Source organism: Petaurus breviceps, unplaced genomic scaffold (genome assembly GCF_028583685.1).
Source record: "Petaurus breviceps papuanus isolate PSGF00001 unplaced genomic scaffold, PetGlider_PUasm1.0 313, whole genome shotgun sequence".
In the NCBI taxonomy this organism is placed as follows: Eukaryota; Metazoa; Chordata; class Mammalia; order Diprotodontia; family Petauridae; genus Petaurus; species Petaurus breviceps.
In genome coordinates, this window is record NW_027186073.1 from 767,131 (window position 1) to 785,558 (window position 18,428).

General features: G+C 35.9%; 2 protein-coding genes across 2 annotated transcripts; both read right to left on the reverse strand.

Annotated features, from left to right (window-relative positions):
• Positions 1 to 3,369: 3,369 nt before the first annotated feature.
• On the reverse strand, positions 3,370 to 4,311 carry LOC138167858 (olfactory receptor 6C76-like). Its single transcript, XM_069096819.1, has one exon. The coding sequence runs from the start codon at positions 4,306 to 4,308 to the stop codon at positions 3,370 to 3,372; it is 939 nt and encodes a 312-aa protein (XP_068952920.1). The 5' UTR covers positions 4,309 to 4,311.
• Positions 4,312 to 17,479: 13,168 nt separating this feature from the next.
• On the reverse strand, positions 17,480 to 18,428 carry LOC138167832 (olfactory receptor 6C76-like). The gene has a single exon (XM_069096795.1). The coding sequence runs from the start codon at positions 18,416 to 18,418 to the stop codon at positions 17,480 to 17,482; it is 939 nt and encodes a 312-aa protein (XP_068952896.1). The 5' UTR covers positions 18,419 to 18,428.

An 18,428-nucleotide genomic window follows, 5' to 3' on the forward strand; every position in this document is an offset into this window, starting at 1 on the left:
CAAAACACAAACAAAACCCCTTATGTTTCTGCTCAGTCTACAATGTGATTTGAAGACCAGGGCATCAGGATTCTGTAATTTTATATTTTTGAAAGTCATTCTATAATAATTATTTATGGTATAGTTACTCAGATTCTCCCAATCAACAATTCACATTGTTTGGTCTATTCAATTTCCTTCTTAAGTGAATAAAAAATAATTGTTCTCAGGAAACACAATTTAGTTAATTAATGGGATTTTGAAAAAATTGTTTCAATTTGATACTCGGTTTAATTAATAAGAGTTAAAAGAGATTTCTTTAAGTTATTTCCCATCAAGATCCCTAAAAGGTATTTCCCCTGGCTCTATAGAAATGAAATTCTTTTTTGGTAATATAGTTGATGCCTGTTCCCTCCATATGTCCAATTCATATTATGCAGTATTAAAACAGATTCAGGGTAGTGAGTGAGGTTTTGGGGTTCAATGGTTACTAGTTCACTGGACATGATCATCTTAGAGAAAATTATATCCTTCTTTCAATTTCCCTATCCAGTAATTCAGTGATCATATGTTGCCTACTGTAGCACCCTCCACAGGTCTGCTTTCTCTGGACATCATCCCACACTCCAACATTAGCATTTCATTCTTTACCCATTGAACTCAATGCAGTGATATTAGTTCTAAGCTGTAAAATGTGAGTAAATAAAGTAATAGTATTTATTTAACCCTTTAAAATTTGCAAAGGATATAATAAGTATTATTTTATTTTATAGTCAAAATAACTTTGAAAGATAGGTGTTATTATCATCCCTATAAAATCCAGAAAAGGATTAGAATGCCCTCTGTCCTCTGTAAATCCCAACTAAAATCCCACCTTCTATAGGAAGACTTTCCCAATCTCTCTTGAATCCAGTGCCTTCTCTCTTCTAATTATTTCCTATTTATTCTGTACATAGCTTGTTTATACATATCTGTTTATGCATATCTCTTTCATTAGACTGTAAACTTCTTGAGAGCAGAAACTGTCTATTGCCTCTTTTTGCATGCCCAGTCCTAGACACAGTGCCTGGAACATAGTAAGTGCTTAGTAAATGTTGATTGATTGATTGCCCTACAACTTGATTCCACACTCAGACATAAGCCAAAACATACTTATTGAATTCTCCAAAAATAAAAAAATAATAAAAAGTGTGATAATGCTTAATAATTAATTTCTTCATCAGAGGAATAGCAGGTTCAGAACCAGCACTGAAGGAAAATCACTTTGACAGCTGTGAGAAGGATGGTTTGGGGAAAAGGAGTAGATCCAATGAAGGGAGTCAATTTCTTTGTTATTGCAATGGCAAATGCAAAATGTGATGAGGGCCTGACCAAGGCTGGTGGTCAGCCACCTTAATGTAGGTGGCAAGACAAATGAGAGAGAGGATATGCTTCTCGTGAGAAGCCTCTGGATAATTGTTCTAGTGATAGGCTCCATTCATTATGGAAATCATTAACATAAAGAAAAATTTTGCAACATTGTTAAACTGGTTATAACATTTAGTGATTATCTTAGCAAAATGTTAAGGATAAGTTTACCTGAGTTATGTCTATTTTCTGTTGAATACATCAACCACACTTCCCCTACCCCCTTCCCAAATGCTATGAAATTGCATGGGGAAGTACCACGTGTTAAAGGGCATATAAAAAGATTTGTAAGTTAAAGACTAAATTGAAATCATACATAGTTCAGGGTTGGGAAGGAAGTTGTTCTAGGAGTTATTCTTTGTCTTTCCTTCTAGGACTTTTGATTTTGAGACAGTAGATATGTCAGCCATGGTGAAATATAGAGTGTAGGATATGTCCAGAAAGTAATCCTATAACATAAGAGGAGAGATTAAAAAAAGACAAAATGTAACTAAAAAGAGAAATAGAGAATATGTTTACTTTTCTGATTAGCTTTCATGGATTCTGCTGTAAGTTAAACCCCCCACATCATGCATATTTACTCAAATTGAGAGGAAATATTTGGGTTCCACTAGAGCAGTCATGTTTGAGTAGAGTATATGAAGATGATTAACACGAAATAAGTCAATGGAAAGATACATAGTGCATGTTCTGAAAGAACAGACTAAGGAATTTGTACTTCTTTAGGAAGTGGGGTTCTGCTAAGTGTCTTATCAGGGGATAATATGATAAAAAAACTTTGAATTTGAGAAATTATTCTAAAAACACTGGGAAGAATAAATAGGAGTGATGAGAGACCATTGGATAGACCAAGTAAGAGGTAATGAAGGCTTCAATCAGACTGATGGTAGTGGGAGTCCAAAGAAAGGGATGTATGTGAGAAATATATATGAAGTATGTACTCGGTGCCAGACAATGTGCTAGATGCTGGGAATACAAATCTCAAAGTGTCTGCCCTTGAGGAACTTAAAATCTAATAAAGGGAAACAATATGGAAATACAGATATAGGAATATACAAAACAATTACAAGATAACATTGGAAGCAAGGCAAGGGTAATTTGGATGCCAATCAGAAATGACCACTTAAAAAAGAGGCAGTGGGGCAGCTAGGTGGTGCAGAGAACACAGCATCAGCCCTGAAGTCAGGAGGACCTGAGTTCAAATGCAGCCTCAGACACTTGACACTAAACTGTGTGATCTTGAACAAGTCACTTCACCCCAGTTGCCCTTCCTTCCCACTTCCCCCCAAAAAATAAAATAAAAAAGAGGCAGAGGTGATGAGGCAATATAAACACTTAATGAGAGAATTAATAAAACTAAATTCTTAAAAAAAGAAAAAATTCTCATAATTGACCTTGCCTACAGACTCAAATTCAAATTTATTATGTCTTACTCGATCTATCTCATATAATAGTCTTTTGGATTTCTTGAATGGTGACAAAGACTAGTTATTTGAGGGACAATTAAAAAAGTTAACCACAAATCATTTGGAATGTGTTAGAGGGTAGGTAGCAAAATAGGAAAATACTTTTTGAGATTAAAAAAAAAGATTTGTGTCTTTACGGTAATGAGACTTATTTTCTCATGAGGATATGAAGGCAAAACTCCAAAAGAAATCCCAGAAATATGTTGTATAATAACCCCATTATCACAGTAAACAAACCCTCATCCCACAAATTAGTACTATGAAAGAGAATTGATTGAGATGCATTTGGATGATGACAAAGTCTCAAGATTCCATCAACTATACTCAGAAATAGCTTTTAATGATTGTGGATTGTGAAAATTACACAAGGGATCTAATTATAAATGAAAGACTGAAGAGGGAAAAGATTGCAATGAATGTAATGAGAAAAAGGGGAAAGGGAGAAAAATAAAATGAATCTCTGAAGATCCTCTGTTGAGTCTTTAAGTTTTTCTGTTTGCTTTTAGTTTCATTAAATTTACCATTTATTTGAGAAAAAGATCCTTCTGATCATGTCCTTAAAGACTTGTTTCACTTGCTGGTTCCTCAGGGTATAAATGAAGGGGTTCAACATGGGGGCAACAGAAGTATTCAGCACTGCTACCCCTTTGTTCAAAGCCACTCCTTCCTTTGCTGAAGGTTTAATATACATGAAGATGCAGCTTCCATAAGAAATTGAGACAACAATCATGTGGGAAGAACAAGTGGAAAAGGCCTTTTTTCTTTGCTGGGCAGAAGGAATTCTCAGAATGGTTCTGAGGATGTATGCATAAGACAAAGTCACTAATGCCAAAGTGAATATGAGTGTGAAAACAGCCAAGAAAAAACTCATAACGTCTAAGACTTTGGTGTCTGTGCAAGAGATCATCAACATGGGAGAAGAATCACAGGTGAAATGATCAATGACATTGGAGTCACAGAACTCCAGTTGGAGGCCCATAATGACTGGTGGAAAAATAATGAGAAAACCTGCCAGCCAAGAACTGATTACAAGCTGACTGCAGACTCTGTTACTCATGATAGTCATGTAGTGTAAGGGTTTACAGATGGCAACATAGCGGTCGTAGGACATGGCAGCCAGTAGAAAAAATTCTGTTGCACCAAGGAGGATTAAAAAAAATACCTGGGCCATGCAAGAATTATAGGAGATTGTATTGTTCTCCGTTACTATACTGATCAGAAATCTTGGAATGCAGACAGATGTAAATGAGATTTCTAAGAAGGAGAAATTCCTGAGAAAGAAATACATGGGCGTCTTGAGGCGAGAGTCCAGCAGGGTGAGGGTGATGATGGTCAGGTTACCAGTCACACTCAATATGTAGGTAAGAAAGAGAAAAAGGAAAACTATGACCTGTAGATCTGGGTCATCTGTCAATCCCAGGAGGATGAACTCTGTCACTGATGTTTGGTTTCTCATGGCTGACTCCAGGCCTCTTGCAGATCTGCAGATTTAAAGGAGACAAATGCCAGTGAAAAACGGCATTTTTATTAGATATGTTTGCTGAGTAGAGAGCCACACAGGGATGAAAGAAGGACATGGAAGACAAGAGATAACTAAGGAGTAGTTTAAAGAAGTCAAAGAAGACAGAAAACCACGTGCTTCCTTCATTTGTCCTGTAAATTGTTTGTGTACTCAGCTTTGCTCCAAAATAGTTTTATTAACATTACGCCAAATAAGACTGAAAAATATGGTGACACTTTTTACAAATATGACATACAATCATGCTGGGGATAGTGAGGATAGTGCTGAAGATTCTTTTTTTTCCAGTGCTAGTGATATTTTCCATCAAACTGCTTATCCTCTGATATAGTCATGGATTTGTATGAAATTTCACAGGAGGTAGAATAAATAATTTTGGCTTTTTGCACAAACCAAACCAATGTAACTAAAATTAGAAAAAGAAGCAGTAAACTAGGAAAAAAATTTTGCAGAAAATTTCTTTTATAAACATCTCATTTCTTAGCTATATAGGGAATTGAGACAAATTTACAAAAAAAAAAACGTCATTCTTCAATGGCTAAATGATAAAAGAATATAAATAAGAAAATGTAAAAGGAATAAATCCAATTATCAATATCCATACAAAATTGCTCTGAAACATTAATAATTACAAATTAAAAAACCTTTGAGACATCACCCTTCAAATTGTCAAAAATGATTTTAAAAAAAGGAAAATAGTGAAAGGGACTCTTTTAGAAAAATCTAAAAAAAACTTAAGTGAACGAAAGCCAAGTGAAGTGACCTGAACTAAGAGATCAATTGCTAACAATAACTTGAATATTGTAAAGTTAATAAACTTTCATAAGGGGAAAAAGTGAGGAAGGGAATAAACATTTATATAGCATCTACTATATGCTAAGCTTACAAATATTATCAAATTTGATCTTTACAATAACCCAGGGAGGTAGGTGTTATTATTATCCCCATTTTATATTGAGGAAGTAGAGGTAAACAGAGATTAAGTGACTTGCCTGGGATCACCCAGCTGGTCAGTATCTGAAGCTGGATTTGAACTCTTCTCCCTGATTTCAGGACTAGCTCTTTATCTATTGTACTACCAGTTACTTGTGATTAAATACACTAAGATTAACCATCATTCCATAGGACTCATGATGAAACATGCTATTTACCTCCAGATAGAAACCTGATAGACTCAGAGTGCATATTGAAGCATTTTTTTCTTTTTCTCTCTGATATGGTTAATGTGGGAATTTCACATAAAGAATCATGTTTGCAAAAGGCTTACTTTTTTCTTGTTTTCTCAATATGTACAGAAGGGTGAGAGGGGGATATAATCTATAATTGAAAATAAAATAATGTTGAATTATTAAAAAATACTATCTGATAAAAGACACACACACACATACTTTTTTCAGTTTCCTCATCTGAAAAATTAGGGGCAAGACTTGGTGGTTTGTTAAGTTTTCTTCTGGCTTTCATGACCTAAGTCTATTCAGCTCTATCACATCTCCAAATGAAAGTTTACTAAATTTGAATTCCCTATAAGGTGATAATCTTTTCTCTCTCTATCTTGGGCAAATCTTTTTCCATTGCAATTCTTGTTGTGGCAAAGTCAAACTTTTTATTCTTCCTTTTCCTCATATCATAAAATGTCCCACTCACAAAATTCTACTGATAAAGTACCTCACATTTCCAGCTATTTTCATCTTGTTTTCCCCTACAGACGAAACCATTTGTCCTCTTGGGAAGGATGATAGAACATATAAAGTCTGAAGAATAATGAGGACCTGTGGTGAACAGAAAGCTAACCCTCCTCTCTTTCCCCTGAAATTCTTTGTCTGAAGTGAAGGCTAAATGGACAATAGACAACAATGAAAGAATGAATGCTTAGCAATTAAATACACAATGAATTTGCTTAACGAATTAAGTGGTTGATTTATTTTAGTGTCTATGTAACCTACAGTGTGATCAGGATTCCTTATGTGTTCTTTCTGGTGTCTGCTGGTTTCTATATTGGTAAGATATCTAAGACTTGAGGGAAAGGAGCATAGGGATAGACAGGGTAGATGATGGAATTTTTTTTTTTTTTAAGCAATCGGGGTTAAGTAACTTGCTGAAGGTTACACAGCCAGTTATTTCTGGGTGTGGTGCTGAGTATCTGAGCCTGGATTTGATCCAGGAGCCAGTGCTCTTACTCGCTGAGCCACCTGGCCACCACTAAGCAATTGGGTTTAAGTAACTTGCTCAAGGTTACACGGCCAGGTGTTTCTGGGTGGGTGCTAAGTGTCTGAGCCTGGATTCGATTCCCCAGGTCATCCCGACACTGGGGCAGGTGCTCTTACTCGCTGTGCTACCTGCCTGGCCCCCCCTTTTTTTTGCTTTTTGGAGGGCAATTGGGGTTAAGTGACTTGCCCAAGGTCACACAGCTAGTTTTTGTGTTAATTGTCTGAGGCCAAATTTGAACTCAGGTGCTCCTGGCTCCAGGTCCCGTACTCTATTCACTGCACCACCTAGCCACCCCAGACAATGGAATTTATGAAACAGTAGTGACATCAGATGTCATCTAGTTCTTTTTCATCCTTTTCAATGTAGAAAATATATTTGTAATTTTGTTTATTTATTCCTGTGTTTATTTTTACATTGATTTTCTTTTCTATTTCTTTCTCAATGAATAATTAAAAATAAAAAAACAAAATCTCACAAAAACGCAACATCTCTCTCAAAGGATGTAGGTGGAATGGTTGATCTTCAAAATTCTTTACTCAGTTTATTATTGTATTAGAATTCTAAAGTTTTTCAAAATTGTTTTTCTTAAAAGTATTGCTACCATTATGCGAATTACTCTGCTTATGGATCTGTCCACTTCATTTAGCCTTAGATCATTAAGATCTTGCCAATTTCCTCTAAAATTGTCCATTTCATCATTTCTTCTGACAAAATAATATTACATTGTATTCATATGCAGTAGTTTGACCATTCCCCATGAAATTTGCAACTCCTCTTTCCCAGTTTCCAATTTAGGGAAGTTGCTACAAATATTTTTGTTCATATGGCACCTTAAAAAAAAAAAACCCTGTCTCTAGTTAATTCAAAGGGTGCACATAAGTTACTAACTGTCAGGGTGGAGTGCCAAATTACTTTCTGGAATGGGTGGACAAATAAATTCCTAGCTCTATTATATATGTATGCATGTATTGAATTATTAATAAGTAAATGCTGACTAATAAAAGATATACATAATCCTGTCTGTGTCTTCTATGTAATTCACTTAGTCCTGATGTCATGCAGTCTCTTGAACATTTGTTGGGTGTAAGGTAGAATTTTGAAATCCATCTTATGGTTAGAGACCTGTAGGGATGGGAAACATGAGGCCTTACAAAGAAATTGATTCTGTTTGGGAAACTTTAGGAATATATATATATATATATATATACATACATACACACACATATATACACACATGCATACATACATACTTACATATATGCGTACACCCATATATATGGGTGTTTGTGTATATAAAAATATATCAATATTTCTATATATTTAACTGAACTGTGCCTCCCTAATATTTCCTCTTTTGCCTTAGTTATTTCTTCTGAGCCAAAAAGAACTATTATAGGCCCATTCATATCTAAATCTGAAGAAATATGCTTTGCTATCTTTTCTGACTAAGATCGGCAACATTAGCTTCACCTAAGTATAAAGCTCAAATAATATAGCACCCATTATTTTCAGGTGTAGTCATAAGACAAGAGAAGTCCAGACATACTTCTGACATGTTCCTAGGGTCTCTGAAAACACAAGTGGCATTAACTGAAGCAAAATTACAGGTGGCAATTTTTGCCATAGCCAAGAAGGACAACTTCTTGGAGAGCAGGGTTGATGCCAGATACCTGGTAGAGTGGACGGTGTAGTTCTTGATGTAAGGAGGAAGACATTAAACAGAGTAGAACTAGAAACTTTCATGAAGCCTCAGTTGAGATGATTTGAGTAACGCTTCTTGGGAAACCCTGATGATCAATAAAGGAAGGCCTAGATAAGAACCTGAAGTTAAGCAGAGTTTGTAACTGAGGAAAGTTGAAGCAGAGCATCCCATGAAGGGATGGTAATCAAAGGCAATGGGATACTGTTATAGTGCCAAGATGCAAGGGTTTGGGGTGTTGGCATGAGGATAAAACAGAGGCTGAGCTGAACAGATTATGAATGGAGAGAACTAGCCTACTTGTAATAATAGAATCACAGCAGTCATTCAACACAGATTCAACTATGAATGGGATTTCAGTGGTTATTTCATCAAACCTATATGAGAAAGAAACCACTCTACGAAATACATGACAAGGAATCATCTCACCTTTGTTTGAAGATCTCGAGTGATATATTCCCACTTCTCCTATATATGATCTATGGCATCAAGCAAAACTATTCTAATCCTTCTATAAATTAGTCCTTCTAATACCTAAAAATTATTATTTCCTTCCCACCTAAATCTTCAAAATTAAACATTCCTTCAATTTATCCTCACATCACATGAACCTAAATCTTCTCAACCATCCTAACTACTTTGCTTTACACTCTCTCCAGTTTTCCAGTGATAATGCCTTGAGCTAATGACAATAATCCAGAAATGAGTTTGACCTAGGGAGTACAGCTGGACTATAAACTTATTATGTGTAACTGTGACCAATCAAGAAAGCAATCAATCAAGTATTCATTAAAGCCCTGAACTCCTTGACAGGTAGACACTGCAAAAGACATCAGAGTTACAAAGATGAAATTGAAACACTCTCAGCTCTTAGGAAGCTTACATTCTATCAGAAGAAACAAAATGAATGTAAAATGCGTATATAAAATACCTGTGAAACAAAAAAGGCAATTTTAGGGGGAGGAGAGATAAGGAGATAGGATAAGCAGGAAAGGTCTAATGTAGGAAGTGTTGCTTGTGCTAAACTTTGAAGGAAGTTCAAGATTCAATGAAACAGATGAGGTGGTAATATATTCCAGAGGTGAGAGACAACTTGGGCCAATGCACAAAGAAGAAGAGATGTGTATGAGGAAACATAAGAACACTGGTTTGGCTTGACTGTAGAATACATAATGGAGAGTCATATGTTTTAGGTTGGAAAGTTCTAGAATTACAGAATCACAGAATCTGAGTATTGGAGGGGTCTTGATCAGCCACCTAGTCCAACATATACACAAAGGCAGTTTAGAGTTAAGTTGGAAAGGACTTTAAAAGTCAATTTGTTCCACAAATGAGAGGGTGAAAATGGAGCTTTTTTTTTTTTTTACCAGAAATGTGGCATGGTCAGACTTGACTTTAGGAATAGTATTTGGGCATCTGTGTTGAAGAGGATTTGGAAAAGAGGAAAATTTGAGTCAAAGAGATTGATTAGGAGGCTATTGCAAGAGTCAAGAAAAAAAAATAATGAGGATTTATGGTGGTAGCTATGTGAGTGAAGAGAAGGATATAGATGCAAGAGATGCTCTTCTTATATAAAACTTCTCAAAAAAACAAAACAAAACAAAAAACTTCCTCATGACTGTTCCAGTGTTGGTTTCCTCTAATTGTGGAAAGTGCCAATAATGAATGCTATAGCATAAGGATTATATAATTTTTAATGATGTTATTGCAAAATGGCAATTGATGTGGGTTAAGATTGTTTTCCATTGTACATAGAGGATCAACCCTTTTAGATACCTTCCCAAACACTATGGAATCATATAAGGAATGGACATCCATGACAGCATTCATATTAAAGAATAAAACTGAAAGCATCCACAATCTAGAAAAACAAATTGTCTTAGGAGTTATTTTTTGTTTATAGAGAACTTCAATAATGATAAACTTCCCTTTAAGTTCAATATAATAGGTTTAACAATCAATATAAAATATATGGAGGAGAAAATGCTCAAAGAGCCGCTCTCTGAATTATAGTACATAGAAGAGCAAAGTATAACTCAGATGGGAAACAATAAACATACTCACTTTTCTGATTAGCCTTGATGGTTTAACTGGAAGCTTAAACCCCAAAGTTCTGCTGATTAACTTAAATTGAGAGGTGGTATTTGAGGGACTCAGGTCAGGGAAAATTTCATAGTCAGTCTTATTTACTTGTCTGTCACAAAAATGCACAAAGGCACAAGGCATTTGAAATGGAAAGGACTTTCCCAGGTGTTACTGATTTGTGAACTACATGGGTATTTCTCAACCCATTTTCCCAGCTCTGTACAAAGTACTAGATCTAAGAAGTTAGGAATCTTATAAAATATAACTGTGAAAATAATTTCTTGAACTCTAAGTAGCTAAAAGGAGGAAAACACTGTTATTAAGGATAGATAATTCCATCTGTTTTATCTTCTCTAGTTCATCATTTTCATGATCTTCTTAGTAGAGACATGTTCACAATTTATTTGTTCATCTTACAGTCTCAGAGGAAGTGATTAAGCAAAGGAAAAAGTCCCTGGAGATAGGTTCTAAGAGGGTACTGATAATCATATATTCCAATCATTTTTAACAATATGCTTTAATTGAGTGTCTATGGGAGTTGTTTTGTTTCTTAATTTTTTCCCCTTTCTTTATCCACTTGTTTTTTTTTACAAGTGCTTATTATCTCTTCCTTATCCCCCCCTTACCAACTAAACAAAATTAAAAGCTAAAGAAGACTCTCAGAGCAAATATGCTGAGTCGAATAAAACAAATTCCCAAATTATCTGTATCCAAAAATTTGGATCATTCTGCATTTTGAGTCCATCATTTATCTGATGTGAGATGGTTTTAATGTTTCATAATTAGTCCTCTGGATTTGTGGTTTATGATTGCATTATTTGGTGTTCTCAAAACTTCCACAGTTAATTTTCTTTATAATGATATTATCATTTTATAAATTCTTCTCCCAGTTCTGCTGATTTCATTTCACATTAATTCATAAAGATCTTCCCAGGTTCTTCTGAATCTCTCCATTATGCCATGTACAAAAATATACCATTATATTCATATATGACAATTTTTGTTTTGTTTTCCACTTATTAGCATTTTATTTTTTCCAACTACATGTAAAGATAGTTTTCAGCATTCGTTTTTATGAGATTTTGAGTTTCTAGTTTTTTTCTCCCTTCTTCCCTTCCTCCCAAGGGGGCAAGCAATGTGACATAGGTTATAACACGTACAATAATATTAAACATGTCCACATTACTCATGTTGTAAATGAAGAACTGGAACAAAAGGGAAAAATCATGAGAAAGAAAAAAAACAGAAAAAGTGAATATAGTATGCTTCTAGATTCCATAGGACTTTCTCTGGATGTGGATAGTTTTTTCCATCATGAGTCTTTCGAAATTAATGTTATTGTATTTCTGAGAAGAGCTAAGTCTATCAATGTTGATCATCATGCAATGTTGCTATTACTGTGCACAATACTCTCCTGGTTCTGCTCACTTCTCTCAGCATCAGTTTATGTAAGTCTTTCCAGGTTCTACCTGCTCATCATTTAAAATTTTTTTTTTAAAGTAATTGGGGTTAAGTAACTTGCTCAAGGTTACATGGCCAGTAATTTCTGGGTGTGGTGCTGAGTGTCGGAGCCCAGGATTCGATCTCCAGGTCATCCCAATACTGGAGCCGGTGCTCTTACTCGCTGAGCCACCTGGCCGCCCCTAAGCAATTGGGGTTAAGTAACTTGCTCAAAGTTACATGGTCAGGTGTTTCTGGGTGGGTGCTGAGTGTCTGAGCCCGGGATTCGATCTCCAGGTCATCCTGACACTGGAGCTGGTGCTCTTACTCGCTGTGCTACCTGGCCGCCCCTGGTCATCATTTCTTATGGCACAATAATATTCCATTATATATATGACACTTTTTAAAAGCTATACTCCAATAGATGAGCATCCCTTTAGATTCCTTTGGGGGTTATTATGAAAAGAGCTGAAGAGCTGTTATAAGTGTTTTAAGCCTACAGGCTTTGTTTGCTTTTTAATTTTCATTATTCTTCCAAAGAATGCTTTATAGTGGAATTTGAAGAGTTCTTGGCTGTTTCTTAGTAGGCACATTCTCAAATATTGCGTATCTTCTGTAGTCATTGTGAATGGATTTTCTCTTTATTGTTCTTCCTGCAAGATTTTGTTGTTAATGTCAAGGAATGCTTATGATTTATGTGGATTGACTTCATATCCTGAAATTGTGATGCATCCAGAGGGACAGGCAGTACCCTTAAACCAGAGAACTGCAAAGCTCTTCATGTTGGTTCTTTAAGACAAGTGAAATCTAGCCAATTCTTGAAAAGATTTTGTGTTAATAAGATCCATGTCTCTTCATATATATATATATATATATATATACACATATATATACATATATATACACATATATATATATATATATATATAATTGTCCTCCATAATCAAAGAGAATCAAAATGACATCACTATGTTGGCACCAAATATATATAGTGTGTCCAATGATCAGACCAATAGGAGCTCAGGATGCTCTACCACAGGTCAGGCAAAAATAGCCCATATGAACATTCGGAACAGAGATGTCTCTATATTTGTGCATCTCACATTTCTTTTGGTCTATTGCAATTCTACTTTACTCATAGAGCATAGTACATTTTTTTTTAATGCGGGCATATCACGTTGAACCATCCTGTGCTAGTGTCTCCCACATCTTGCAATAGATTCTAAAGTTCTTCAGAGAGACCTTGTAAGTGTCTTTGTATCATGTCTTCTGACTTCTTTGTGAACATTTTCTACATGTGAATCCTATGTAAAGTGTTTTTAGGCAAATGTACACTTTGCATTTGAACAATATGACCAGCCCTTTAGAGCTGTTCTCTCTGCAGGAGGGTCTGAATGCTGGCAATTCAGCTCAAGAAAGGACCTCAATGTCTATTACCTCATCTTTCCAGGTTATCTTCAGATTCTTCCCAAGACATTTCAAATGGAAGCAATTCAGTTTCCTGGCATGGCATTGTTATATTGTCTAGGTTTCACTTACATACAAAAATAAAGTCATCACAATGACTCTGTAGACCTTCAGTTTGTTAGACAGACTAATACCTCTTCCTTCCCACACTTTCTTTTGGAACCTCTGGAACACTGAGTTTGATTTGACAATGCATGCCTGTGACTTCATCATCAATGTGGACATAACTGGAAAATATGTTGCCAAGGTAAGTGAACTTATCCACATTATTCAGAATTTCTCCATTTGCTTTGACCAGTGGTTCCACATGTGGATAGTGTGGCACTGGCTAGTGGAGAACCTCTGCTTTCTTGGGGCTACCAGATCAAAATTAGCGCAAGCAACAGAGAATCAATCCATAGTTGCATCTCAGTCTCAGAGGCTATATTGAGTACATAATCATCTGTAAACAAAAAGTCACATACCAAGTCTCCCTCTACTTTAGTCTTCACTTACAGCCTTTTCAAGTTAAATGATTTTCCATTGATGAGGTAGCTGACCTTGACACCATTATAATCTTTGTTGAGGGCATGCAAAAACATTGCTAAATACATCACGCTAAAAAGCGTGGGAGCCGGCACACCATCCTGCTTCACTGCCTTGCTTACTGGGAAAGCTGAAGAGCAACATCCATTATCCAGAACCCATGGAAGCATACATCATGAAACTGGCATAAAATAGTGATGTACTTCTTTATCATGCTCTTTCACAAGTCCTCATGAGTGACAGTGTCAAAGATCAATGAATGTGGTGTACAGACCTCTGTTTTCCTCCTGACATTTCTCCTGCAATAAGCAGGCAGAAAGTAATCATACTGACCATTTCTTGGACCTTTCTGAAGCCACATTACTCCTGGGTAGATAACCATCTTCCAGGTGAAAGATGATCTGGTTAAAGAAGACTCTGGCAAGAATATTGTTGGCAATGGCTGAAAGAGAACCCTATGATTGTCATAAGACAATCTATTTCCTTTCCTTTATAAAGATAAATGTTGGAGGCATCCCTGAACTTCTCTGGGATAATCTCTTGCCATATAACTCTGAAGATTTCAGTCAGCTTTCATATGAGCAATGAAAAAAATGTAAATCTCTGCTGGAATAAAATCCACACCAGGTACTTTGCCACACAAGGGAACCTAATGGCATTGAAAACTTGTTTTTCAGTTGCAAGTTTTGCTAAAGAGTAATTGAATTCAACCTGAGGTATATGCTAAGTGGCTTCAGCATTGATCAATAATGGTCCACTGAGAACATAAAGGAAGTGTTCAGCCATTTTTTCCAGAATCATGTCCTTTTCACTAATGAATGAGTAATTGAGATGCACTGTAAGTCTTTGGGCCATAAATAGCCTTCATGACATCATAAAAATGCTTTGGATTGTTACTATCAGCACAAAATTGAATTTCATCTTCCTTCTTACTGAGCCCAAAATCCTGAATCTCTTTAAGAACTTTACTTTTGATGCACTTAAGTACTGCCTTTTTAGAGATATGTGAAGTATACTGCTGGTAAACCCTGTGGAGTTCTCATTTTTTCATTTAGCAATTTTTGAAAATCCCCATCATTTTCAATCCTGATGCTTCTTCAATCTCTAAGTGTTCCTCAGTTCCTGCTTCTGACACCTTCGTGGGCCATTGTAACAGATTGTTCACTTACACATATTCTATCAGGGAAGTCTTTATTTATCTGGGATATACACCCCCCCACCTCCAACTCACCAATGGATTTGAGGCCCATTGGTTTCTCCTACCTTGGTTTATCCTGTCTGCTGAAATTCTTTTACTGGGGTGTGGCCCCTGAGTGTACTACAGCTTTTTAGAGTCACAAATGATAGGTGGATGAATCAGGGAGACAACAAAGGTAGAAAAAAGCCCTGAAAAGGGCTCTGCAGTCCAAACACATTGGGAAGTATTAATCTTCCCTTAATACCTCCTATGACAGCCTGTTGAAACATATGTCTCCCTTTTCACAATAATATTGAAAATGCATAAAACAAAATACATAAGATTAAAAACAAATTACTTTTACTGAAATAGGTTATTAAAATTGTTTTAAAAATCCATGGATCCTTCTTTACAACTTGACTAATGTTTCATGTGAAGGTATTTGTAGAACCTATATTGGATTGCATGTCACCATGGGGTGGGGGGAGGAGAGAGAAGAGGAGAAAATTTGGATCTCAAGGGATTGTGGAACTGAATGTTGTATACTAAAAGTAAATAAATAAATTAATTGAAAAAATCCATGGATCCCAGGTTAATAAGTCTTACTATAAAGATACTAGTAGGTCAAGGGATGGAATTATTGGGAAATCATTTGTTTTTCTAATAATACAGAGTAGATAAAACTCTCTTTCCATAAACTTAATTCATATCAATTCACCTGAAAGAAAGGGAACCCTCCATTAACTTGCTGTTAATCTGAAGTCCCTGAATAACTGTGAAGAGAAGGCTTTATTCTGTCCCTTCAGAAGGAGGCAGCACCTCAGTACAACCACATCCAATACAGGATGTATGCATGGGGCAAAATCACTAATGCCAAAGTGAGTAGGAGTGCAAATATAGTGAAGAAAAATCATGACTTCTAAGACCATAGTGGAAACACTTGGCATCATCCCCTTGAAGGTGTTCATAGGGTTGTATGATGTATTGATTGAAGAATTGGGCAACATTGAGTAGATGACAATCCAGACCAAGCCTCAGTTTCATGTTTGAACAGGGCAGGCTGTATGCAAGAAGTGTATGAGCCCTGATAAACCTTGCACCAGATGAGCTTACATATGATAGCAATTGATCATGGCATTAGAGGTGCCATCTTGATCCAGAGGCTTGCTGCTTCCATTCGTCATTCCTATTTCATATTTGAAAATCCATGATCAGCTGCCACTGATGTTAACCTAAGTGAAAGATTATGCTTTTTTAAAGAACCTTTTGTATTGCTTCATATTTTAATGCTTTCATTATTCATATTAAATTCCTCCTCTGATGCTCCTTATGGTAGAGTTCCTCTAAAGATCAGAATTATTTTGAGGCCATTTGAGTGGTGGAAACTCCCCAGACAGATTTTGTTAAAACTTGCCACCAAGGAACTGATGTGACAGAAACAGCATTTCTTTTACAGAACATGAGGTAGCTTTCTTTGAAAAAGATAAGAAGGTTATCCTCAGAACTTGGTTGGTTCATTGGACTAGAGATATAAAAAGTCCAAGTGACATAGAATTGGCACTCCAGAAATTTGGTTGTATTCTAATTTTCCTGAGATATGCTTTTCAAACCTGGCATTACTGTTGACATGGTGAACATCAAGGCAGAGTGGAATGGTATTTTACCTGAATTAGCATCTATGAACTGTATCCTATTAAATCTTATTGTAAATAATTTTTAAAATTGCATTTGCATTTCATTGTGTTCCAATCCCAAATCTAAGTCACTAAACTGGCCTGAATCAGATCAGAATAATAGAAAATTATATTGTACTGGTAACTAAATAATAATAATAATAATAACATACACACACCATGCACAAATATATACATACATGTATATTCATATATGTACATATATTATGTATTAGCTAAATGAAATACCATCTAAATTCATAAGAAAACTGACCAAAATGCCAAAGTTGTTCTTACAACTGAATATTTTAGGAATGTCCTAAGCACACACGCACACACACACACACACACGCACACACATACACACAAAGAAATAGCATGTGGAGAGGAGGAAAAATTTGACAGAATCAATAATATCTGACATTTACATACTGCCTTAAAGTTTGCAAAGCACATTGCATATCTCATCTAACTTGATCAAAGAGTATATAAAAGAAACAATAGTGCTGAAGAGACTTTGAAAAATAAGATTTAAAAGATTTATGGCATCACTTGAATAGCAATATGAAATAGTTATTTGTTTGTTTTGGCAAACCACAATACTTTTTCAAAAATCAATCATATTTTGAGATGAGAGAAAATCTATATATAAAAGTGAAGAAAATGTTGAGTTGATGTTTTATACATAAAAATGAAATAATATTTTAAAAATGTGTCTCAAGTAATGCACACACTGCTATTAGGAGGAAAGGCATAGGAGAATGAGTCTCTAAAGGATCTCTGTGGTTTATTTAGGTTTTCCTTTATTTTTCAGATATATAGGTTTTAGAAAAATTATTTATTTTGTGAGAAAAAAATCTTTCTGACCATGTCCTTAAAAGCTTGTTTAACTTGCTGGTTCCTGAGGGTATAAATGAAGGGGTTCAACATGGGGGCAACCGACGTATTCAGCACTGCTACCCCTTTGGTCATAGCTACACCTTCCTTTGCTAAGGGTTTGACATACATGAAGATGCAGCTTCCATAAGAGATGGAGACAACAATCATGTGGGAGGAACAAGTGGAAAAGGCCTTTTTTCTTTGCTGGGCAGAGGGAATTCTCAGAATGGTTCTGAGGATGTATGCATAAGACAAAATCACTAATGCTAAAGTGAATATGAGTGTAAATACAGCCAAGAAAAAACTCATGACTTCTAAAACCTTGGTGTCTGTGCAAGAGATCATCAGCATGGGAGAAGAATCACAGGTGAAGTGATTGATAACATTGGAATCACAGAAATCCAGTTGAAGGCCCATGATGACTGGTGGAAAGATAATGAGGAAACCAGCCAGCCAAGAGCTGATTACAAGCTGACTGCACACTTTGGGGCTCATAATAGTCATGTAGTGTAAGGGCTTGCAGATGGCCACATAGCGGTCATAGGACATGGCTGCCAGCAGAAAAAATTCTGTTGCACCCAGGAGGATAAAAAAGAACACTTGGGCCATGCAAGAATTATAAGAAATTGTTTTTTCTTTAGTTACTATACTGACCAGAAATCTAGGAATGCAAACAGATGTAAATGAGATTTCTAAGAATGAGAAATTCCTAAGGAAAAAATACATGGGAGTCTTGAGGTGAGAGTCCAGCAGGGTGAGGGTGATGATGGTCAGGTTGCCAGTTGCACTCAGTATGTAGGTGAGAAACAGAAAGAGGAAAATCAAGATCTGCAGCTCTGGGTCATCTGTCAGTCCCAGGAGGATGAATTCTGTCACAGATGTCTGATTTTTCATGTCTGATGCT